We start from the raw sequence: 25,876 nt of genomic DNA, 5'->3' as shown, positions 1-25,876 counted from the left end.
GGCATTTTGCTTCTCATACAAGAAACTTCTTCTAGAGAACTGTCAGAGCTAGAGAAGATTGTTGGATGAGAAACAAAACATCTTCAAGGAAAAATGAAGAAAGTCCATTCAGAACTGAAGAAGCTTCTTGGATGAGAAGCGAAAATTCTTCAAGGAAAAATGAAGAAAGTCCATTCAGAACTGAAGAACCTTCCAGCAAAACTTCTTCAGGGAAAAACGAAGAAAGTCCATTCAGAACTGAAGAAGCTTCTTGGATGAGAAGCGAAAATTCTTCAAGGAAAAATGAAGAAAGTCCATTCAGAACTGAAGAACCTTCCAGCAAAACTTCTTCAGGGAAAAACGAAGAAAGTCCATTCAGAACTGAAGAAGCTTCTTGGATGAGAAGCAAAACTTCTTCAGGGAAAAACGAAGAAAGTCCATTCAGAACTGAAGAAGCTTCTTGGATGAGAAGTGAAAATTCTTCAAGGAAAAACGAAGAAAGTCCATTCAGAACTGAAGAAGCTTCTTGGATGAGAGAAGTGAAACGTCTTCAAGGAAAAAAAATGAAGAAAGTTCAGTTGCCTCTTGAAAAAGCAACCATGACCTGGATGATGGAGGATCTCCGCAGACATGTAGTTATAGATAAGACTCACCAGGGACTGGGAAGAAACAATGAGGTCTCCCAGAGGTCAATTTGCCCAGAAACTCTTACACATTAAGCAATAGTTGTGTACATCCCTTACCCTGCTGGAGTGACCCGTGGATAAAGGTGAGCCGTGTCCTGGGCTCTAGGTGGGTGGGCAGGAGAAGATTGCCGATGGAGGGACTCTTCTAGACTTTGGCGCAACCGAGAAACTTCATGTTGCAAAGCTTCAATGGCTTCACTGGTGGAGGAATAAAACAAGCGCATCAGGAACATCAAGTTGACTATGACAACTGCTACTAGGGCGGGTTGAAGTCATCCCAATTCTACCCAAGACAAAAAGGGGGAAATGAGTTCAAATGCTCCTCTCTCCCACTTCCCGTGCTGGAGGGATGGGGTAGAATTACAGGTTAAAAAAACAATAATTTGGCTAAATCGGAGACAGTTGTTGAGAAATTGTTGTGGCCCACCAGCAGAGCTGACAGCAGATTCGGACAGTGAGGAGGTTGGGGAGGAAGATGGGCCAGTCTTGGAGTCTGGGGAAGGCTCTGATGAGGGCTCTGTGTCGGAGGGAGAGAGGGGGCCAGGGCCATCTGACAGTTATCAGCTGCCTTCGGAGTCAGACATCATTGAGGCAGAAGAACAGCTGGAGCCTGTTCCTGAAGTGCAAATGTGCAGAGCTGCCAGGAGAAGGGAACAGCTAAGGAACAAGGGCCGACTCAGGAGTAAAGGCACAGGTGGACGGTGAATGGCCCCTCCCAGAGGGAATAAAGATGAGCAAAAGGGGAGTGGAGTTTGCAGGAGATAATCAGTTTGCTTAATTAGTGTGAAGATTTGTTCGTGACTCTCAGAGACTCCTTGCCAAGTAATTGCTGCTACAGAATGAAGAATCTTACTTCAGACAGCCTCACCAAGCCCATCCAAAAGATCTATGATATTGTCTTCTCCTGAAGTCCTCTTGGGAGAGGCATACTTACTCTCGTTCCAAGCGTGAATGAAGAAAGTTCTTGTGGCGAGCCTGGGCCACGTTAGAACAAATGGGGGACGAACCGGGGGAATCTCTCCCATGGGGTGGAGGGCTCCCATCCAGACTGGTCCCCCCCTGGGTCTCGGTTTCTGTCTCGGAGTCAGGGTGAACTGGCATGCAAGAGAGAGAGAGAGAACAAGATACCCTGAATTTTCCTTAAGGATGAAAATGAGGTCAGCCTTAAAAATATATATTTACATCAAGGTCTGATTTTCTTAAATACAGCAGAGTGGCCCGCTGATTAGAAGTCTTGTAGGATGGGTCAACGCTTAAAAAAGGAGGAATATTTCAATTGGTTCACTGACAAATGCGCGCACAACAAAACCGGTGAGAAAACCGCGACCTCGAAATCGCGCCGACAACAGCGCACCGACAACAGCGTGCCGACAAATGCGCGCCATCAACAAACAACGCGAAAACAAGGTAATAACCCTAACCCTAAACCTAACCCTGAACCTAACCCTAACCCTTACTTTAACCTAATCGCGCTGTTGTCGGCACGCTATTGTGGACGCAATTTCGAGGTCGCAGTTTTGTCGCCGCGGTTTTGTCGCCGCACTTTTGTCGTGCGCGCATTTGTTGGGTCACGATTTCAATTTATTCCTTGTACTTTCTTCCATTTTATCTCCAAGGAGAAATCGCAGAAAAATTAAACTTATGGGGGAGCTAACACGCTACTTTTAACAGAATAATGAATTGAAATGGAGGTCTTCTAGTCCGACCCCTTGCTCAAGTAGGAGACCCTATAGCATTGGAAACTAAACAAGGAGAGAAGCAACTTAGAACTAAGGAGAAATTTCCTGACAGTGAGAACAATTAATCAGTGGAACAGAATTTGCCTCCAGAAGTTGTGAATGCTCCAACACTGGGAGTCTTTAAGAGGAGATTGGATAACCATTTGTCTGAAACGGTATAGGGTTTCCTGCCTAAGTAGGGGGTTGGACTGGAAGACCTCCAAGGTCCCTTCCAACTCTGTTATTATATTAAATTCTATCTCAGCTCCTGTATTGGGGCCTTATGAGCTGTGTTGTATACCTATAGATGACATCTTGCTACTGTTCAGAAACACTCTGGCCTCCATAATTGACTCAAAGCTTCCGAAGCAAGGAGGTAGCTGGACATGATGGAGGTGGTATCTCCCATCCTCATCTGGAATTCAACTCACAGTTCTCATTGTCTTCCGGCTCCATTTCATTTGTCCACCTGCAGGGAGAGGTCTTCTGGATGGGGTTTCTTTTCGCCAAGGTGGACCTGTTTCTCCCAGCATTGGGCTTCCCTTGTCCAGATGATGTGCCTGGTCCCAGCTGCTTCACCACCCCTGGGGCTTTCTTTGAGGATGGTGAGCGGGGAGGCATATCGATTGTAGATGAAGGTCTCTGGATGCTGTAGGACCTGGAACCAAAAAAAACCAGATATGTAGGATTGGTAAAGTGTATTACGCTTGTGTCTTATTTAGCTACATGTTCTTCCTTTCTGACTGTTGACCATCTGAACCTTGGAGGGAAAGAGTGCAAAACTGGAAATGTGGTTTAGAATAAAGAAAAATGCATAATTATAATTATATATATATGTGTCTATGTTTATGTATGTATGTGTTTGTGTGTATGTATACACATACATACATACATACATACATACATTTAAAGCACAGGTTCTAATCCCAGTAAGGGTATGGCTAGCTGATGAGAGCTAAATAGCTTGAAATAGATCTATAATAGTCTCCCTTTATTTATTTATCAGGACAAATACAACACACACACACACACACACACACACACACACACACACACACACACACGATAGATGATAGATATATAGATGTAGATATAGATATAGATGTAGATGTGGATGTGGATGGATGGATAGATAGATAGATAGATAGATAGATAGATAGATAGATAGATAGATAGATAGATAGATAGATAGATAGATAGATACTGATAAAATGAAGGGAGACTACTATAGATCTATTTCAAGCTATTTAGCTCTCATCAGCTAGCCATACCCTTGCTGGGATTCGAACTTGGGATGTTTTTACATGTTAGGCAGTTATATTAACCTCTAAGCGTACTTGGGCATATACCAGGTGCTTTGACAAAAGAAAAAAAAACACTTAATCATTTCCTTGGCTCAGCCGATAAGGGAGGAGAGCTTGTGGCTTAGAGGCTAATACAACTGCCTAACATGTAAAAACAGCCCACGTTCGAATCCCAGTAAGGGTATGGCTAGCTGATGAGAGCTAAATAGCGTGAAATAGATCTATACTAGTCTCCCTTCATTTATTTATCAGCACAAATGCAACACAAAAATGGTTTCCTGCCTGAAAGGCTCCTGGAGTGGGCCTAAAAGGGAAGCAGTATGCTCCCTCCCATATTTGGACATACTAGGTGATTTGACAAAAAAACCACTATATAAATATATCTATATCTGTCTGTCTGTCTGTCTGTCTTTCTGTCTGCCTGCCTGCCTGCCTATCTATCTAGCTATCTATATACACAAACACACACACACACACACACACACACAATGGTAGACGTGAAAATGGAATAGATCTCTCTCTCTCTAAAAACAGCAACAGAAGGATGCTTAATAATATTCGTGACCCAACAAATGTGCGCATGACAAAAGCGCGCTGACAAAACCGCGGCGCTAAAACCGCGACATCATCAACGCGATGTCATCAACGCGCCGACAACAACGCTCCGACAGAAGTGCAATTTAAGTTAAGGTAAGGGTTAGGGTTAGGGTTAGGTTTCGATTTAGGTTTCGGGTTAGGGTTAGGTTTCGGGTTAGGTTTACAGCGCGCTTCTGTTGGTGCGCTGTTGTCGGCGCGCTTCAGCGCTCATTCGTCCGCGCGGTGTAGAACTCGTGGTTTTGTCACCGCGTTTAATCGGGCGCGCTTTTGTCGTTCGCCCTTTTGTCGGTGAACCAATAATTTTTATACTAAAAGACAATCCTTCCAAAAATCAGCTTTCCCTGGAAGCTACAAAAGCAAGTACAAAATGCAAAAAATAAGGAATCTGAAATATCAGACGGTTGCCATTTCCACACAATATACATTGGTTAATATTTGGGCTATATAAATCTATTTAGCTCATTTTTGCTGGTAGAATATTGAAAAAAATGGTGCCATTCATTCTAGACCAAAGTAACACATTGACCAAGAAGCTCACAGAACAGGGGCAGAGGACAACAAGCAGCCTAGAACACTGATGCGGCATACAGAATTTAGAAAATTGCTAAGAATTGCATAATAAAGTTATACTTTACCAAAAAAAGAAAGTGAGTGAAACTGGAAAATAGAAAAAGGAGAAAGTGGCAGAAGGAAAAGCAGGACCAGTGAGAGAAATGGGATTATTCTCGTCAAAGAAAAGAACCTGAGTGACTCCAGGAAGAGATAGTGTTATACAACTGAAAAAGAGGTATATAAAGGAAAAAAGACAATAATTAATGTGCTGTACCTCATCTTTATCAACTGGTGCTTGGGCACCTGTGCCAGAGGAGATGTCCTGCTGGTTTCTGACCCCAAAAAACCACTGTCTGCCTCTGGAGAGACGATGCGCAGGTCCTGCCACAAAGGGAAGAGAGAGAGAGAGACTTATGGAGCTACCAGCACATTTGGCCTGGATGGTGGAGAATGTCCATAGATATTTAGCTATGGCAGAGCTGAAGAAGCTTCTTGGATGAGAAGTGAAACGTCGTCAAAGAAAAATGAGAAAGTCCAGTTGCCTCTTGAATTTGAATTGAATTTTGAATTTGAATTGATTTTATTTGTAGGCCGCCCTTTTCCCTGAGGGGACTCAGGGCGGCTCACAGAAAACCAGGGAGGGGGGAATACAATACTAAGACGACAACACATAATAAAATAATACGCAACATGCATACAACATTCGGGCGGGGTAATGGTCCTTATCCCCAGGCCTGACGGGCGAGCCAGTTCTTCAAGGCTGTGCGGAAGGCCTGGACGGTGGAGAGGGTACGAATCTCTACGGGGAGCTCGTTCCAAAGGGTCGGGGCCGCTGCTGAGAAGGCCCTCCTCCTTGTGGTTGCCAGCCGACATTGGCTGGCCGATGGGATGCGGAGGAGGCCTAACCTATGGGATCTTATAGGTCGTAGGGAGGTAATTGGCAGAAGGCGGTCTCTCAAGTATCCAGATCCACTGCCATGTAGGGCTTTATAGGTGATCAATAGCACCTTGAAGCGCATCCGGAGATCGACAGGTAGCCAGCGCAGCTCGCGGAGGATAGGTGTAATGCGGGTGAATCGGGGTGCACCCGCAATCACTCGCGCGGCTGCGTTCTGCACTAGCTGAAGTCGCCGGATGCTCCTCAAGGGCAGCCCCATGTAGAGCACATTGCAGTATTCCAGCCTAGAAATCACGAGGGCCCGAGTGACTGTTGTGAGGGCCTCCCGATTCAGGTAGGGTCGCAACTGGCGCACCAGGCGTACCTGGGCAAATGCCCCCCTGGTCACAGCCGCTATATGATGGTCGAATGACAGCTGTGGATCCAGGAGGACTCCCAAGTTGCGAACCCTCTCTGAGGGGTGTAGAATTTGACCCCCCAGCCTGAGTGTTGGATTAGTAGCCGAATTTTTGGGAGGAAAACACAACAGCCACTCGGTCTTTTCTGGGTTGAGCACAAGCTTGTTAATCCTCATCCAGTCCATGACGGCTTCAAGCCACCGGTCCATTACGTCAACCGCTTCATTGATTTGGCACGGGGCGGACAGATACAATTGAGTATCGTCCGCGTATTGATGGTATCTAATCCCGTGCCTACGGATGATCTCTCCCAGCGGTTTCATGTAAATGTTAAATAGTAGGGGGGATAAGACCGAACCCTGCGGCACCCCATATTTCAGGGGCCTTGGGGACGATCTCTGCCCTCCCACTAACACCGACTGCGACCTGTCCGAGAGGTAGGAGGAGAACCACCGTAGCACGGTGCCTCCCACTCCCACCTCCCGCAGTCTTCGCAGAAGGATACCATGGTCGATGGTATCGAAAGCCGCTGAGAGGTCAAGGAGGACCAGGATGGAGGGATGTCCTTCATCTCTGGCTCTCCAAAGATCATCCATCAATGCGACCAAGGCGGTTTCAGTGCTGTAACCGGGTCTGAAGCCTGACTGGAAGGGGTCTAGATAGTCTGCTTCCTCCAAGGACCGTTGGAGCTGGAAGGCCACCACCTTCTCAACAACCTTCCCCAGAAAGGGGAGGTTGGAGACCGGGCGGTAGTTATTAAGGACAGCTGGATCTAGGGATGGCTTCTTCAGGAGGGGTCTCACCACCGCCGCCTTCAGTGCGGCGGGGAAGTTCCCCTCCCGAAGGGAGGCGGTTACAACCGCCTGGATCCAGCCTCGTGTCACCTCACTGCAGTTAGAAACCAGCCATGAGGGACACGGATCCAGAGCACAGGTGGAGGAACTCACAGCTCTCATGGCCTTGTCCACATCCCTGGGGGTAACCTCCTGAAACTCAACCCAGGGCTGTTGAACTTGGTCCCCCTGAGTCTCGGCTGGAACTGCAGGTGTGGAGTCCAAGTCCGTCCGAAACCGAGCAATTTTGTCCGCTAAGAATTGGGCATATTCTTCAGCTCTGCCCTGCAAGGGTTCCCCCGCCTCCCTTTTGTTCAACAGGGAGCGGGTTATCCTAAACAGGGCGGCTGGGCGGGACTCAGCGGACGCAACCAGGGAGGCTATATGTGATCTTTTAGCTGTCCTAAGTGCCCTAGTGTATTCCCTGGTGCAGGTGGTTACCATTGCTCGGTTCGCTGCGGACTTATCGGACCTCCAACGGTGCTCTAGGCATCTCCTCCGGCGCTTCATCTCCCGGAGCTCCTCGGTGAACCAAGGTGGTCTCCGGGATCCGCCGCCTCGGAGGGGCCGCAGTGGCGCAATCCGGTCGAGGGCCTCTGACGCTGCCGAGTGCCACGCAGCAGCCAGAGTCTCTGCCGGACTGTGGGTGAAAGTATCAGGAATAACCCCAAGCTCTGTCTGGAACCTTACTGGCTCCATAAGACGCCTGGGGCGGAACCACCTGGTCGGTTCCTCCTCCCTACAGTGGGGGTTTGGCCTCCGGAAGTCGAGCCTCAGTAGGCAATGGTCTGACCACGACAGGGGTATGATGTCACTCCCCCTCAGACCAAGATCACACATCCACTGCTCCGAGAGAAATACAAGGTCAAGCATGTGTCCTGCCGAATGGGTTGGGAAAAAAAAAAGCATCTTTTGGACAACCATGGCATGAAGGGTGACCGAGAATCTCTCTACATACTTTTAGCTACACAATTTGGGATGAACACCCTTGGAATGGTGCGGGAATAGGAATGGAGTTCCAGAGCAAAATTGCAGACTGCAGGAGCCATTAGTGCTACTCAGGAGGCACTGAAGACATAGAAAAATCTTCAGGGGGCCTCAATGACCTTCTAAAAGGATGCAAATGACCAGCTGTCTGCAAGGAATAAAAATCCTTCCATTTTCCACTATCTGGTCAAGATCTGGAGAAGCTTCTTGGATGAGAAATGAAATGTCTTTGCGTGGGCCAAAAACGTTGGTAACTACATAGATGTAGCGGATTGGGAAAGGATTTGGAACACAAATTATAAACTAACACGATCAGCAGCACTTAGAGAAAATACATACAAAATGTTTTATCGTTGGCATTTATCACCAACAAGATTGGCTAAAATGTACCCAAACATGAAACCGACCTGCTGGAAGTGTAAAAAAGTACAAGGGACTTATTATCACATATGGTTGACCTGCCCGGAAACACAAAAATATTGGACAAAAATTTGGAAATGGGTGCAAGAAGTAAGTAAGTAAGTAAGTAAGATCTTTATTACGGTCAAAGACCAGCAATATACATTTGTCTTTACACTATATTAAAAATACTAACATTAAAATATAATTAAAAGTATTTCCATTAAAAGTGGATAATAACATTATGGTCCAAAGATTGTTAAAGGTATGTCCAGATAATTGGTACAAGATGGTTCTATACTGTAGCCAATTTTGTTCTTATGGACATTGCAGCAGCACAGAACTTTGCCACTGCATCAGGGGTGGGTTTCGACCGGTTCGCACCGGTCCCTGCGATCCGGTTGGTCGCCGAACCCGGAAGTAAGTAACTTCCGGGAACGGCGAAGCCCCCCCCCCCCGCACCCACGCGCCCGCACACCCGCGCCCGCTCCTTACCCGGTTTTTACAAATTCTGCGCTTTCCACGCATGCGCAGAACGCCTGCGCGATCCAGGAGCAGCTGGAGCATCGCGCAGACGCTAGTACGCATGCGCATGCTGCGTGCGTGCACGTGCGTGCGCGAGGACGCCGCGTGCGTGCGCGAGGACGCCACGTGCGTGCGCGAGGACACCGCCGGCCTCGTTCCAACCGATCCGGTTGGAATGGGGCGAGAAACCCACCCCTGCACTGCATGCGTGGTAACCGGGTTAGTGTCCTGGAGGAGAAAGCCTAGATAAACATTGTCTGCCCTCCCTGGCAATCTCTCTAATAAGGGGAGAATATATGCAGACCTACAAGCTCTGTATAGCTCGCAGTGTAATAGTACAGAGTAATAGCCTCTTCTCTGGTTGTAGGGCAAGGCGTTATTAGCTCATCTTTCATTTTTTGCAATGGTGGCTCTTTCATGAGTTGACTCTCAGTATCTTGGTTTGGAGCTGGCGGTGATGAAGGTGCCATGGAATTTTCATACAGGGATGAAAACATCTCCATCTCTTCTGGGGCCTCTAATACCCCCTTTGGGTCTTGGCTTCTATTTTCTATGATCTTGAATTCATGCAATCTCTTGCCCTCGGGGGGGGGGGGGAAGTGAGAGGCTCAATTATTGGGGAAACCAGGTCTATAAGTGGCTCTGCTGTGTCCATTGTGACCAATAAGGATTTCTTTAAATTTTCTAGCTTGAATAATATATTGTCTTGTTCTTTCCTTGGGAGAGCACCAAAATAGCAGTTAGCAATAGCAGTTAGACTTATATACCGCTTCATAGGGCTTTCAGCCCTCTCTAAGCGGTTTACAGAGTCAGTATATCGCCCCCAACAACAATCTGGGTCCTCATTTCACCCACCTCGGAAGGATGGAAGGCTGAGTCAACCTTGAGCCGGTGAGATTAGAACCGCTGAACTGCAGATAACAGTCAGCTGAAGAGTGGCAATACTGCACCCTAACCACTGCGCCACCTCGGCTCGGCGTTAATGAGGCTAGCTTCTGTGCTGTTAAGTATCTCTTCTCTGTGCAAGATTGGTTTACTCCCACTCTCAGTCTCTTTCTTTTCCAAGGTTGAAAATGAGGTGGTGTCATTCGCCTTGGAGGCTCGCATGTTAGTTATTAACGGGATAACCCTTTCCTCACCAAAGACTCTGATGGGAAAGATTTGGAAGGAGGCTAAAAATGCCTTCATCTTGAATAACATCTGAGGTATGGTGGGCTGTTTGAAAGACAAAAGGACCCACTTCCAATTTGGGGCCTCAGGTAACCACTCCACAGCACGGAGATCAATCATGCCCCTGTGACAGTGAAGAAACTGGCTTAGGGAATTTAATATTGCACTTCTGGAATTCCAACGTCCATAATTAAGTCTGTTCAAATGGATTCTAAAAGCTGTCCTTTGTGTTTGTAGCGAGCGATGTGATGGTTGTAATTGAGGGAGGGATTCTTTCCTGATTTCTTCTTTTTTGATACCTTTTCCTCTCGATGCCTTGTCTGGGGGAGGACTGTTTTTCTGAGAGGACTGCTTCCTTTTATCTGTCTCTTTAACTGTTTCTCTGTTTCTCTGGCTCTTTGTTCTTTTTCCTTTTCCTTATCCTGCGAATGGGAGTTAATCAAATCTTCTGCCAGCACTTTAGTGGGAGTTCTTGGGTCCCGATATTGCATTTGAAGAAAAACAGCTAAATCTTTTTTCAATGACTCTACATCATGTTGGATGGCAATTAATTGTTCAAATATTGAGACCACCGTTTGCGCTGTGAGAAGGCATTGCTTTGCCATAAACTCGGTTGAATTTTCCCAGGGTAAACTCTCCATACTCTGAATTATCTGGTTGTTCTTTGCCTTCTTTCTAACTTAGACTCAATAAAGGAGGTTGTTGGGCTAGTTGTTTGTGATAAGAGCTGGCAATCATTTTTTCCCCCCTCCACCAGATTGGAGAAGTCTAGTAAATGCTGATTTGCCATATCATTTTGCCGGTCCTGTTCTAATCTCTCCAGATTGTTGGAGATGGGGGGGTTAGTTTTACTTACAGATCTCTTGCCAACAAAGAGCTCCTCAATTCGTGGTTGTTTTGCTGTCTTCACTGGAGGAAGAGATCCTGGGCTGGTGCCATGGCGTTTCTTTCTTTTTCCCATGCTTATTTAAATCTTCGGCAGCAACAAATGTTTTTGTATGTATTATGCTCTACGCTGTTATCTCCACCAAAAAATGTTAATTAAATAAAAAAGAATCAAGTAGGAGTACTAAAAATTGATAAAATAAAATAAAACCGAGAGGCACTACTGCAAACACGCTCCAGCTGCACCGGCTGCAGCTCCGCCCCCTTCGGTGCAAGAAATTACAGGAGAACAGATAAAATACAAACCCGAAATCTTTCTGCTGGGAATAATCAAAGGGAAATATACAAAGAAAATTAAGTACATATTAACACATCTGCTAACTACAGCTAGAATAGCATTTGCCCAACGCTGGAAACAAAATAATACCCCCTCGGACGAATTAGGGATTAAAAAAAAACTTTGGATTGTGCAGAGATGGACAAATTAACACTGAAATTAAAAGATAAAGAAGAGTCAGAATATTATGAAATTTGGAACAATTGGTACAAATGGCTGCAGAACAAGAATAAAATTAATTAAGCCGAAAAACAATATATATATAAATATATATAGAACTGTGTATAAAGGTGTGTAAATATAGAAGCGAAATATTATATACATGTACAGGTATGATGACGTAACAATGTTGATGTAATGACTGTAAGGTGTTGTAGAAGGGAAAAATAATAATAATAAAAAATCTGCTAAACAGAGAAATGAAACGTCTTCGAAGAAAAAACAAGAAAGTCCAGTTTTCTCTTGAAAAAAAAAGGACCTTTGGGGCAACCATGACTTGGATGACTGAGGATCTCCATAGAGATTTGGGGATCCTTTAGGGAAGAACTTAGCTCCATCCAAAGTGGTCTTGACCACGTCCAGTGGTGAGGTTTCTAAGCATCTCCAATACCTGAAAGACCCCTGAGATGGGGACACCAAGAATTATTTCCCTCCTGGTCTCCCTCCTGGTCTCCAAGTTCTCCTTCTGGAGATAAATGAGATTCTATTTCCTTCCTTAACCTTCCCAAGCAGAGGTGGGTTCCTACCAGTTCGCACCTATTTGGTAGAACCGGTTCGTCAAATCTACCGAACCGGTTAGAAGAGGTTCCACCAGTGGACCCGGAAAGCAGGCCACACCTACAGAAGAGCTTCCAAAAATTTTTTGAAACCCACCACTGGTCCTTGGATATGATTATTCTACACTATCATGCTCCTATTTATAAAACTCCGTGCCTCTGTGAAAGGTAAGGATGACTACTGCGTTTGTGGTGCAATCAGAACATTGCGTATGTTGAAGTTGTTTTAATGCAAACCAAAGATGCCTTTTAAAAAACAAGTTTGCATCATATTCTGATGCATGCCAGTGCTGTGTGTGAGGTAATTTAAGGTGGTTCTGACAAGTGTCATCGGCATCTTCATATCCGGTCACATGGGTGGCAAGCCACTCCCATCCAGTCACATGGGCGGCAAGCCACTCCCACAAAGGAGGCCACACCCACAGAGTAGGTTCGAACAATTTTTGAAACCCACCCCTGTTCCCAAGTGAGCAAGATGGACTACCTGGAAATTCTACCCTCACCAACTCAAGACTTTACCTCACGCAACATGGTGTCCATCTTCCGGGTGAATGCGGAGCTGCCGATTCCGATGCTACGCTTCCCCTCACGCTCGCCAAGCTGCTGTGAGGCGAAAACTCTGCCTGCTGCCTCCTCGGGAATGTCTTGTGGACGGCAGCTGTGGGGCGGCTAATCTCTGCAGATTCCCCGAGAGCTGCTTCTGCTTGGATGGAAGACGGGTGCGTGCTCTTGTGGGTTGCCTGCTGGAGCTTTCTAAAGGAGCGTTCAGGAGCCTCCTTCTCCAGAAGTCCCCTATCGCAAAAACGCAAAGCGGCGTTAATTTGTGAGAAAGCCCTTAAATTTAAAGACCTACTGATGTTTCCAAGAAGCTGATCAAGGTTGAAATCGACAACCTGACATGCAAGTGGAAGAATCACAAAATTCAGGTTTCTAGGTTCTATCCTATCTCAAGACTTAAAATGGACACCAAAAACATCATCCAAAATGGCATTAAAAAAAATCATCCAAAAAGCACAACAAAGAATGTTCTTTCTGCGCCAACTCAGGAAGCTCAAACTGCCCAAGGAGTTGCTGATTCTGTTCTATGGAGGAATTATTGAGTCTGTCATCTGCACCTCCATAACTGTCTGGTTTGGCTCTGCAACCCAACAAGACAGACACGGACCTCAGAATTGGAATTTATTGCATTTATATGCCGCCCTTTTCCCCGAAGGGGACTCAGGGCGGCTCACAATCCAAGTCAGGGAAGGGGGTACAGACAAGGGATAAAAAAGACAAACATAACAATACACAATTTAAAAGCACAGAGGAGAATCAGCACTGCAGAAAAAACTATTAGCACCAATCTGCCTTCCATTGAGGACCTGTAACACTACAGGAGTCAAAAAGAGGGCTGTGAAAATATCTACAGACCCCTCGCATCCTGGACATCAATTGTTTCAACTCCTACCCTCAAAATGACACTATAGGGCACTGCACACCAAGACAACTAGACACAAGGACAGTTTTCTCCTGAATGCCATCACTCTGCTAAACAACTAATTCCCTCAACACTGTCAAACTATTCACTAAGGCTGCATTACTATTCTTCTTCTCTTCCTTTCTAGTCTCTATCTCCTCCCACTGATGACTATAACCATGTTTGTTTCTTTACAATTTAGATTGTTTTATATGTTTCCTAGTATAATTTGATTGCTTATTTGTAGCCTATGACTATCACTAAGTGTTGTATCTTATGATTCTTGATGAATGTGTTCTATTTTAGTTTTCTTTATGTACACTGAGAGCATCTGCACCAAAGACAAATATTCCTTGTGTGTCCAATTACACTTGGCCAATAAAGAATTCTATTCAATTCCATAACAGAGTTGGAGGGGACTTTGGAGGTCTTCCAGTCCAACCCGCTTTTCAGGCCGGTACCTGAAATACCCAGAAAATAACAGAACTTCCAAATGCAAGTTTATAAAATGCAGGCAAATTCTTCCAGAACTGGTGTGTGCAATGTGAAGCAAACACCTCCTATTTAGGCAGTTCCAAACAATTTAGACCCAATTCACAAGGGACTGGAGACTAAAACGTATGAAGAACGGTTGCATGAATTGGGTAAGTCCAGTCTAGAAAAAAAGAAGAACTAGGGGAGACATGATAGAAGTCTTCCAGTATTTGAGGGGCTGCCCCAAAGAAGAGGGGGGGTCAACTTATTTTTCAAAGCACCCGAAGGCCACACAAGAAGCAATGGATGGAAACTAATCAAGGAGAGAAACAACCTGGCATTAAGGAGAAACTTCCTAACAGTGAGGACAATTAATCAGTGGAACAACTTGCCACCAGAAGCTGTGGGTGCTCCATCATTGGAGGTCTTTAAGAAGAGACTGAAGCAGGGGGTTAGACTAGAAGACCTCCAAGGTCCCTTCCAGCTCTATTTCAATTGAAATCTTCCTTGCCTCTTTTCTTAGAAACTAGTCCTCCCTCCTTCCTTAAGAGCCTCCATCCACCCTTACCTCCTGTGGAAAACCAGAATGGGGCTGAAGTGTTAAAAGCACAGTGAAATCTTTGTAGGCAGAGTTGCGGTGTGCCGAGCTGAAATCTTGAAAAGTGGGGCAAGCAGGATTGCTTCCAAACACACAATCTCTCCCAGCCAAATCCAAAGTATTTAAAAAACAACCCAGTTAGTTCTCGGCTGTTGTTCCCACCTCTTTAAGATTCCCCCGCTGAGTTTTGACTTCCTTCCTGTCAAATTCCTCTCCCTACTCCCTCCCTTTCTGCATTCCCGTCCACGACATCCTTTCCTTGCCAAGGTAACCCATTTAGCAGACAGGAGGAGGGGGGAAAGGGTTGGGAAGGGAGAGAGAGAGAGAGAGAGAGAGAGAGAGAGAGAGAGAGAGAGAATGAGAAAGAGAAAGAGAGAGAGAAAGAGAATGAGAGAAAGAGAGAATGAGAGAGAGAAAGAGAGAGAGAAAGAGAGAGAGAATGAGAGAGAGAATGAGAGAGAGAATGAGAGAGAAAGAAAGAGAGAAAGAAAGAGAGAGAGAATGAGAGAGAGAGAGAAAGAGAGAGAATGAGAGAGAGAATGAAAGAGAAAGAGAGAATGAGAGAGAAAGAGAGAATGAGAGAGAATGAGGGAAAGAGAAAGAGAATGAGAGAGAGAGAGAAAGAGAGAATGAGAGAGAGAGAGAATAAGAGAGAGAGAATAAGAGAAAGAATGAGAGAGAGAGAGAGAGAGAGAGAAAGAGACAGAGAAAGAGAGAGAATGAGCGAGAAAGAGAGAGACAGAGAATGAGAGAATGAGAGAGAGAGAGAGAGAGAAAGAGAGAATGAGAGAGAATGAGGGAAAGAGAAAGAGAATGAGAGAGAGAGAGAAAGAGAGAATGAGAGAGAGAGAGAATAAGAGAGAGAGAATAAGAGAGAGAGAGAAAGAGAGAGAATGAGAGAGAGAATGAAAGAGAAAGAGAGAATGAGAGAGAAAGAGAGAATGAGAGAGAATGAGGGAAAGAGAAAGAGAATGAGAGAGAGAGAGAAAGAGAGAATGAGAGAGAGAGAGAATAAGAGAGAGAGAATAAGAGAAAGAATGAGAGAGAGAGAGAGAGAGAGAGAGAAAGAGACAGAGAAAGAGAGAGAATGAGCGAGAAAGAGAGAGACAGAGAATGAGAGAATGAGAGAGAGAGAGAGAGAGAAAGAGAGAATGAGAGAGAATGAGGGAAAGAGAAAGAGAATGAGAGAGAGAGAGAAAGAGAGAATGAGAGAGAGAGAGAATAAGAGAGAGAGAATAAGAGAAAGAATGAGAGAGAGAGAGAGAGAGAGAGAAAGAGACAGAGAAAGAGAGAGAATGAGCGAGAAAGAGAGAGAGAGAGAATGAGAGAATGAGAGAGAGAGAGAGAGAGAAAGAGAGAATGAGAGAGAAAGAGAGAAAGAGAGAGAGAAAGAGGCTAAAGCCGTTTTGAACGAATCTCGGAAAGAAAACAAGAAAACGCAAAGATGCCTTTGTTCCACAGCTTCAGATGATGCAGCTAAAAAAAAATGCCAAGCCCTCTTTCTAATTTTAGTCACATCCCGCAATGCCCAAAAAACCAGGGGGAGGAAAAAAAAAAGAAGGGGACTGAATAGCTCTTGTAAAAAAATAACCCAGCCAAATAGGCTTTAAAAAAAATCAGGCTTCGAATGTGAATTTTTTCAAGTTGGAAGCGTTGCTGTCCACAACTCTTAAACTTTGGTTTTGATTAGTCCCAGGAGATTAATTCCTTCTGTTTGAGGAGGGTTTAATTAATCTTTTTTGCTTTCCACTTTATGCCCCTCACATGCTAAAATAGGCTTCTTCTTTTTTTCGCTCTTTCTTCCGTGGATGCCCATTTCTTCCGTCGGTCCGTGGTTTCGCGTGCGTGGCTTAAACTGGGAACTGTGAAGAATGGTCGCAGGAACGGGGCATGTCTGGTTTAACGAAAAGAAGGACTAGAGGGGACGCAAAGAGGAGGTGAAAGAAAGGAGTGTGGGGGGCAACATGATAATCTTTCAACATCCGAGGGGCTGCCACCAAAGAAGAGTGTGTGAAAAGAAGGATTAGGGGTGATAGGATAGCAGTCTTCCAATATCTCAGGGGTTGCCCCAAAGAAGAGGGAGTCAAGCTATTCTCCAAAGCACCTGAGGGCAAAACAAGAAGCAATGGGTGGAAACTAATCCAGGAGAGAAGCAACCTAGAACTAAGGAGAAATTTCCTGACAGCAAAAACAATTAACCAGTGGGACAACTTGCCTCCAGACGTTGTGCGTGCTCCAACACTGGGGGAGGGTTTTCAAGAAGAGATTGGACAGCTATTTGTCTGGGATGGGATAAGGTCTCCTGCTTGTGCAGGAGGTTGGACTAGAAGACCTCCAAGGTCCCTTCCAACTCTGTTATTCCGTTTCTGTTTGATGGCCCAGAATTATTCTAATTTCCACCCTCCTCCTCCTCCTCTGAGGTCCTTTATGCCTCGCCTGCCCAAATTTAGAAGCGCAAAATGAATTTAGGTCTTTCCAGGGTGTGTCTATGGAGAAAACACAGGAAAACTAACAAACTCTGTGTGTGTGGTGTGTGTATGTGTGTGTTTCTCTTTTATCTCCCTCTTTCCCTCTCCCTCCTTCCCCTCTCTCTTACACCCACACATCAAGGAGAGAAGCAACCTAGAACTAAGGAGAAATTTCCTGAGAGTGAGAACAATTAATCAGTGGAACTACTTGCCACCAGAAGTTGTGAGTGCTTCATCACTGGAGGCTTTTAAGAAAAGACTGGACAGCCACCTGTCTGATACGGTATAGGGACTCCTGATTGAGCAGGGGGTTGGACTAGAAGACCTCCCAGGCCCCTTCAAACTCTGTTTTTCTGTTATTCTATTTCTTATGAAACTCAGAACAGTAGGGAGTCCAGAAAACAAACTTTTCTTGGCCCTGTTAAGGTTGGTCTTGGATCTTCCAAGAAAACGAAGTCGCTCGGATTGTTTTCTCGTGGACTTACTTGGAGGCAGGAGGGGTTTTCTTAGACGCAGAGGCCTTCTGCAGGGAGCCACCCTTGGTCCCAGCCGCCGCAGCAGTTTTACCGCCCAGTTCTTCTCCGTTGTGTTTGTGACTCAAGGCCTCTGGCAAAGATCTGAAGCTGCTGCACCTTGGAATGCAAAGTGGGAAGCTGAGTTGGGACAGAAAACCTCACACATCTGGAGTACCAAGTAAGATTTTCTGTGCTTTTGCTTTCAACTTCTCCCATCTAACAAATGCTCTGCCTTACACCTTGGCAACAAAAATCAGAATGGCAAATACAAGCTGGGTGGATACGTCCTCGTAGATGAGCATCACTCTGTCAAGGAAATAGGAGTAGTCATCTCAAAAGATCTAAACTCCAGAGCGCATTGTTAACAGCATTGCCCAAAAGGCATTAAGAGTTGTTAACCTAATTTTGTGAAACTACTTCTCCGGTAACACTGTACTGCAAACTAGGGCATACAAAACCTTTGCCAGACCAATCCTCGAATACAGCTCGTCTGCCTGGAATCCACACTGTATATTGGACATTAATACAATTGAGCAGGTCCAGAGGTATTTCATGAGATGAATCCTCCACTCCTTTGTTCATAATAGGATCCCTGATGCCACCAGGCTCAAAATTTTGGGCTTGGACCACCTGGAACTGTGCCGCCTACGGTCTGACCTAAGCACAGTACACAAAATTGTCTGCTACAACGTCCTACTTATCAATGACTACTTCAGCTTCAACCGCAATAACACACGCAGCAAATAATAGATACAAACTCAAGGTCAACTGCTCCAAACTCGATTGCGGAAAATACGACTTCAGCCACAGAGTGGTCAACGCCTGGAATGCTCTTCCTGACTCCGTTGTTACTTCTTCAAACCCCCATAGCTTCAACCTCAAACTGTCCACCTTGGACCTCACCCCATTCCTAAGAGGTCCGTAAAGGGGCCGTGCATTAGCGCACCAGCGTGCCTTCCGTCCCTGTCCTACTGTCCCCATTGATTTGTACTCATTTCCTTAGTTCATGTCCATATACTTATACCTGTTATCTTGTACCTGTTCGACAAACTAAATAAATAAAATGAAATAAAATCTGATCTACTCTCAATAGTACCCAGGGCAATGGAAAAAGTCTTCTCTTTCATCCTGCCATGAAGCTTGGATGACCTCAAGATCAGGTGGCAACTTCCAGATATGATGGTGCCAGGTCTGAATGAGTGAATTCAGGAGTGAAAGTGGGTGAAGCTTAGAGGAACCCCTCCCTTTCACAGTTTGGGCTTCCTGTTTTCCCCATGGGTGGACATGAACTTGAAGGACAGTCTTACTGGTCTAGAAGGTAATCCATTTCTTCTTCCTCTTGAGGCTTGCAGGGTTTGGGCAGCTCCAGGAAACCATCATCATCTTCTTCACCAGCCCCATCACTGATGGAACTCAAGTCCCCTTCCAGCTGGCCTTGAGTGAGGTTCTTCTTGGGGGTGGAGGCCTGAGGAGCAAATGGGGAAAAAAACTCAAGTGAGTTGAAAAGAAACCACTTCACGATGTTGCCCCAACATAAAAACCCTTTAAAAAAATATGTGATGATTATTGAAGAGTTATAAAGGTCATTTATGAATTTTGTATGCATGTATGTATATGTGAAAGTTGGACCTTAAGGAAGGCTGAGCGTCAAAGAATGGAGGCCTTTGAACTCTGGTGCTGGAGAAGACTTCCTGTGAGTCCCTTGGACTGCACGGCCATCCAACTGATCAGAGGAGATCAACCCTGACTGCTCTTGAGAAGATCCTGAAGAGGAAACTCAAAGACTTTGGCCACCTAATGAGAAGGAAGAAGGACTCCCTGGAGAAGAGCCTCATGGTGGGAATGATGGAGGGCTAAAGAAGAAGGGGACGGCGGAGAAGGAGGTGGCTGGATGGAGCCATTGAAGCCGTCGACGTGAGCTTAAATAGACTCCAGAGGATGGTAGAGGACAGGAAGGCCTGCTGCCATCGAAATCTTCCCTGGACAGGCTATTTCCATCACTCCCTCAGAAAAAAAAATTCCTCCTTTAAATAATCATGAATTTACCTCAGGATACGGTGTGCAGATAGCTGGCACTGGAGCACGAAGGGAAGGTGTTGGGGTCCCCATCTGTTCCTCAGAAAGATGGACTGGGAAGCCGGGGTGGGATGGGACGCTTCGTGGGGAAATCTCGGCTCCAACTTGTTGTTTCCATGCAGACTGCTCGATTTTCTCTTTCATGCCCTCCAAACGCAGCCCCAGATGGAAGATGCTGCCTTCCACTGCTCTGAGAAACATGAAGCCACAATCCTCAAATCTTTCATTTGCCGAGTTGGATATACATTCCTGCTCCCTTGATACTTTTAATAGCACCAGGTATAAAAGTCATTTTAAAAAGTGTCAGAGTTTGTTGCATAAATTCAAATCCAGTTATCCACAGATAACTGATGTAGCAGGATTCATTAACTTCTTTATGTTCATCAGAATAGATGAATAAATGTACAATACCAACAGATGATTCTTCTAAGTAAACACAAGGCAGGAGAGTTACAGGCAAACACAAGCAATTAGCTTCATTTCAGCAGACAAGCCCAGACAGACTGCTAGTTTACTTCTCAGAGCAGCAGACTGCTTAAGTTTCTGTTTCAATTCTCTGCACAGACTCAGATCTGTTTAAGCTACCATTGGCTGACTTAGGTGCTAGACCTATTCAATGGCCGAACTTGTTTCCATGTCTCTCCCAGTCATGAGTATTTTAACAAAAGGTAAGGACTTCCTCTATGCCAGGGCTCAGCAACCCGTGGCTCTGGAGCCACATGTAGTTTTTTTCATCCCTCTGTTGCAGCTCTCTGTCACCGGTTGGTAAAAGGATGCCACACTAGGAGGAGACTCTATGGTGGGGGAACCGGACTTCTGGTTGGCAGAAGAAAAAGGATGCCACGCAAGGAGGGAGACTCTGTGGTGGGGGAACCGGACTTCCGGTCGGCGCAAGAATTCAATGAGGGGCTTCCGGTTAGGACCCTTGTGGCTCTTTGAGTGTTTAAGGTTGCCGACCCCTGATCTATCCAGTCAAGTCCATCTCTAGAGGACAGGCTCATCTCCAACAATAAATATGCCTGAAATTGCAGATACCTCCTATGGAGATATTTGCTGGTTGAGATGGTAAGTAAAGGGGAGAAGTGTTGGAATTCATTGTTGGAATGTATTTTTATGCAACAATTACCGTAGTATTTAGCCTGCAAATGGCAGTGTTGTCATGGCTGGATCAATGGTATAAGCCCAGTAGAGTTTCCTGTTACAGTTATGCAGTTGAGCAGTAAAGCACATGGTGACTGTACCCTGTGTTTGCTTTGTGTGCTGCTTTATATAAAACAGAATTTCTAAGAAGAAGCATCTACAATGCTCAAAAGGTGAATGACACCAGTTATCATTGGCAGATCTGAAGGACAAGGGAGGAGACAAGCTATCCAGACTTAAATTTTGTGCAATCTCCAAGAGTTGCCACCAACTTAAAAATAAAGGCAAAGGTTCCCCCTGCCCAGTCATGTCTAACTCTGGGGCATGGGGGCTTATCTCTGTTTTCTTGCCAAAAAAAAAACAGTGTTGTCCAAAAATGCTTCTATGGTCATTTGGGTGGCATTATTATGCATCAAGGTGCATAGACAGTGGTTGGATTAAGCCAGTTTGCACCTATTCGGGAGAAATGATTGTTGGAAGAAATCTCATTTTGTTCTTCCCCCACTTTGCAGGGCTAATCCTGTAAGGAAGGCAAGAAGGAAACATCCTGGTGTTGTTTCTAGCCTCATCTTTGTTGCCCTGCTTACAGAAACTGCCTCTCCGGTTAGCCCTGATTACATTGTAAAAGCTAAGGCGAAGCAGCGCCCATTGACGTGAGCGATGTTGAGTTGGCCACGCCCACCCAGTCACATGACACCCCCCCCTGAGCCACGCCTACCCGGACGGTCATTAGGACAGAGAGCCGGTTGTTAAATTATTTGAATCCCGCCACTGGGCAAAGAATGCAGTTACCTTCCACCAAAGTGGCACCTGTTTATCTATTCGCATTTGCATGCTTTCGGACCGCTAGATGGGCAGGAGTTGAGGTAAGCAGTGGGAACTCGCCCTGTCACGTGGCACTCAGGACTCAAACCTGGCTGTCAGCTTTCCAGCTGACAAGCTGAGTGTTTCTGAACCTCTTTTTTTTTAACCTGGGTGGTGGGTGTCTACATACCGATTGGGGTCAAATTCTCCTAGATCCTCCGTAGCTCCATTGTGATTCAACTGCTGGTACTTATTCCGACCCTGCAGATAAGCTTGTTCCAAGGCCTCCTGAGCTTCCTTCAACCTTGCAAAGCCCTGCCAAGACAGGAAGATTGAAAGAGGAATAAGTAGAAGAAAACCTCAATGTCAGTGTTCCAAATATCATGAAGAATTAAATCAGAGTCCAAGGCAGAGCTATCCTTAAAGTTCCAATTTAATAAGACAGACATGTTGGCATCGTGCTATGGAATCCCAATACTGGAAATGACATCAGAATTCCACCCAGTTAACAGTTCATCATCTTGTCCCCACACCCACAATCCATCACATGGTCCAATCTTCTTCTTCCACGCTGGCATCCACACCCAGCTGCTTCCGGTCAGGTGTCAAAGTACGGAGACAAAGGATGACCTTGAGCTTCTAGTAAAGAATGAAAACAATACATTCCACAATCCTACTCCTTCTATTCCCCCCTCCCATCAACTATACTAATGAAACAGCATAATGAAATAAGAGAAAGTATGGCAGGCCAAAATTCTAAAAGGAATATAATTGCAGGCCTGACACTCAACTTACCACGGTCCTTTTAGTGATTGTTCAAAGTTACAATGACATTGAACGAAAATGGCTAGGGGGCCATTTTTCATACTTAACACCATTGCAGCCTCCTGGGGAATCATGTGATCAAAGTTCAGACGTTTGGCAACTCATACTTACAATGTAACAACTGCAGTGATTCGCCTAACAACGGTGGCAAAAACATCGTAAACTGGAGCAAAGCTCACCTAACCATTGTCTCACTGAGCAACAGAAATGCTGGACTCCATTGTGGTCGTAAGTCAAGGATTACCTGCATTGTGTTTATGGCCATAGGAGCGTCATTTCTGATTCTACTATTGAGATGTTACCGTCAACTCGCAAAGCATCCCTGACCTGCTCTCGAGTTGCCATAGGCAAGAGGAGGGGAAATCTGATGGAGCAGAATGGCAGAAGCACATTCCACGCCTACCTTTCTCAAGGCTGTATCCTAGGTTACCTGCAACAGCCGGAGGGGCGTGATTTCTACAGCTCCATTGCAGAATGTAATTTATGACACACCCTGGGAGGGGGGGAAGAACAGGGTCATAATTGGGCCGTAAATTATGTGGGGTCAGAGCTGGCTTCACTTGAGTACATGCGGACTTGTTGCTCCTAATAAATAACTGGATTTCTTTTGAAGCTTGGCTCGAGGCTCATGATTTAATTAGGCCATCCGTCGGAACCCTGACAGCTACATTGTGTTTGTGCAGAAGGAAACACAATTCTCTTTGGCCTTCCAAAGACCAATTTCTTCTTTCTGGGCTCTTTTGAAATAAGTCTGGAATTCAAAGGCGGAAGCTCGAAAGGTCACCAAGAAATAAGAACATTTGGGGAAGAGGGAGGAGAAATACGACTGGAATTGATTTGGGAGAACTCCAGGGTCTTGGTATTGCACTGGAAGAATCAGGACTTAACAACAACAACAACAACAACCATCACAACAGCGTTGGAAGGGATCTTGGAGGTCTTGTAGTCCAACCCTTGCTAAAATATTTTGTGCCGAAAAAGAGACAGGGTGTAAAGTTATAGAGGTAGTTCTCGACTTACGACTAAAACTGAGCCCAACATTTCTGTTGCTAAGGGAGACGTTGATCAAGTGAGTTTTGCCCCATTTCTTGCTACAGTTGTTAAGTGAATCACTGCATTTGTTAAGTGAATCATCTGGTTGTTATAATTACGAGTCGGGGGCCAATCATCTGAATCACATCGCCATGGGGAGGCGGCAACGGTCGTTAAGTGTGAATAATGTTTTTTTCAGTGCGGTTGTAACTTCAAACAGTCACTAACTGACCTGTTGTACATTGAGGACTACCTGGGGGTCAACTTAAGAGGAGGAGGAGGAAGAATTGTGTTACCTTCAGCTGGTCCATGGCCTCAAGTCGATCAGTTTGAATTAAATCCTCCAAGAATTCCATCTAAAAGAAAATGAGGAATGCATTAAACACACACACACACATACACACACATCCTTTATTGTCATTGTGCAAAATAAATACAACAAAACTGGTTAAACATGTTGCATTAATCAGAGACGGTTGTCTTCCTATCTCAGTTCCAAGAAGCGGGAAAAGATTAAACAAATCTGTGTGCACAAGTCTTAAAACAATTGCAATCCAGAATCCAGTTGGTTTAAGTCTACTTAATGCCGACATACACATGCAGAATGTCTTCGAATCGGAAAAGATGCTCACGGATTCTTTTCCAGTTGCCAGTCAGAAATAAGAAAACGGTGAGGTCCTTGGTGCTCTCTGACCTCGGTTGTTTTCTTGCAGATGTTTCATTACCCACCTAGGTAACATCATCCGTACGAGAAGAATTGAAAAACAACCCCTAACTCCTCTCTAGCATGGATGCTGTTACCCAGCTGGGTAATGAAACGTCTGCAAGAAAACAACCTAGCTCAGAGAGCATCAAGGAGCCCATAGTTCAATCCTGGGCTATACACCTCACACCTATCTCTCTCTCTCTCTCTCTCTCTCTCTCTCTCTCTCTCTCTCTCTCTCTCTCTCTCTCTCTCTCTCTCTCTCTCTCTCTCTCTCTCTCTATCATCTATCATCTATCTATCTATCATCTATCTATGCTGACTCTGTAAACCACTTAGAGGGGGCTGTAAAGCACTGTAAAGCGGTATATAAGTGCTTCCTTCTGTCCATCCATCCATCCATCCATCCATCCATCCATCCATCCATCCATCCATCCATCCATCTATCTATCTATCTATCTATCTATCTATCTATCTATCTATCTATGGCTGTGTTTGTGTGTGTGGGGGGGGGGGGTGTTCCAGCATAACTCTGGAAGTCCTTGAGCAATTTCAATCAAACTTGACACACAGATGACTTACTCTCTGGAAACAAATACTGTGGGGGTAAGATACCCCTAACACCCCGTGTGTGCGTGCGTGTGTGTGTGTGTGTGTGTGTGTGTTCTGTTAAGATACAGCCTGTTGTGCCGTAAAATGGCTTCTTCTGTATTGGAGTTGCCATGGTAACCACTTCACAGTACTCCACAAGGGAGCTCCCTCTGGTAAGGGGGAAAATCCAACAGTAGAAATTATGTTTCGTCTGGGCATTTTCAACAAGGCTTTGATTATTTTTGAGGACAAATGTATGCCTTCTAGTGGCGCAGGGAAAACATTTGTAACTAATTGTTGCCGAAATCAGGGCTTTTCCTGTCTAATACAGGATTAAGGTAAATCAACACGCGGGTTATCAGCTAGTTTGAAATGTAAAATGTAAAAACCTTGCCTGGGTCTGAAATTTACTTGCTTGGACAGCTAACAATCGTGTCAGTTGATCTCCCAAGAAAGGTGTTTGGCTGGAAATAGGACGATCTGTTTCGGAAGAAGCGATGCCTGTGGAATTGCTCAAGGATGAGTGTTGCGCCGGCTGCCTGGGAAATCCTGCAACACAAAAAATTATAAATCCTGCTTAAAATCCAGCTCAATTCATGGAGGGCAATACCTTCGGGGTGTGATCATTGATTTATTGGCAACAATAGAGGAATGTGAGGTCCTTGGTGCCCTCTGAGCTTGGTGGCTTTCTTGCAAACGTTTCGTGACCCAGCTAGGTAACATCATCAGTGCTAGAAGGCAGTGGGATTTGCAGAGGAGAGGAGAAGGGAGAAAGAAGAGGAGGAAGAGGAAAAGGAGGAGGAAGAGGAGTGTAGGATCTTTGTTGCTCTCTGAGCTTTCTTGCAAACATTTCATAACCCAACTAAGTAACATCATCAGTTCTAGAAGGGGGTGGGCTTTGTGGAGGAGAGAAGAAAGGGAAAAGGAGGAGGAGGAGGAAGAGGAGGAGCAGTATAGGGTCCTTAGTGTTCTGTGCTTGGTAATTTTCTTGCAAATGTTTCATGACCCAACCAAGTAACATCATCAATGCTAGAAGGGAGTGGGCTTTGTGGAGGAGAGAAGAAAGGAGAAAGAAGAGGAGGAGGAGGAGGAGGAGGAGGAGGAGGAGGAGGAGGAGTGTAGGAACCTTGGTGCTCTCTGAGCCTAG

General features: G+C 45.4%; 1 protein-coding gene across 1 annotated transcript in view; it reads right to left on the bottom strand.

Moving 5' to 3' along the window:
• The window catches only part of AKNA (AT-hook transcription factor), a 67,438-nt gene that overhangs the window by 9,743 nt on the left and 31,819 nt on the right, over positions 1-25,876 (bottom strand). The window contains 12 exon segments of the mRNA XM_087704658.1: positions 723-863; positions 1,600-1,759; positions 2,815-3,041; positions 5,111-5,217; positions 12,564-12,578; positions 12,581-12,836; positions 17,529-17,675; positions 18,866-19,023; positions 19,605-19,824; positions 21,769-21,893; positions 23,732-23,791; positions 25,124-25,278. Coding sequence (XP_087560784.1) covers positions 723-863; positions 1,600-1,759; positions 2,815-3,041; positions 5,111-5,217; positions 12,564-12,578; positions 12,581-12,836; positions 17,529-17,675; positions 18,866-19,023; positions 19,605-19,824; positions 21,769-21,893; positions 23,732-23,791; positions 25,124-25,278 — 1,771 coding nt within the window.

The sequence above is a fragment of the Thamnophis sirtalis genome, unplaced genomic scaffold, assembly GCF_051295495.1.
Source record: "Thamnophis sirtalis isolate CommonGarterSnake01/CBP01778 unplaced genomic scaffold, rThaSir2_p1.2 scaffold_2, whole genome shotgun sequence".
NCBI lineage: Eukaryota > Metazoa > Chordata > Lepidosauria > Squamata > Natricidae > Thamnophis > Thamnophis sirtalis.
This window is presented reverse-complemented; position numbering and strand designations above follow the sequence as displayed.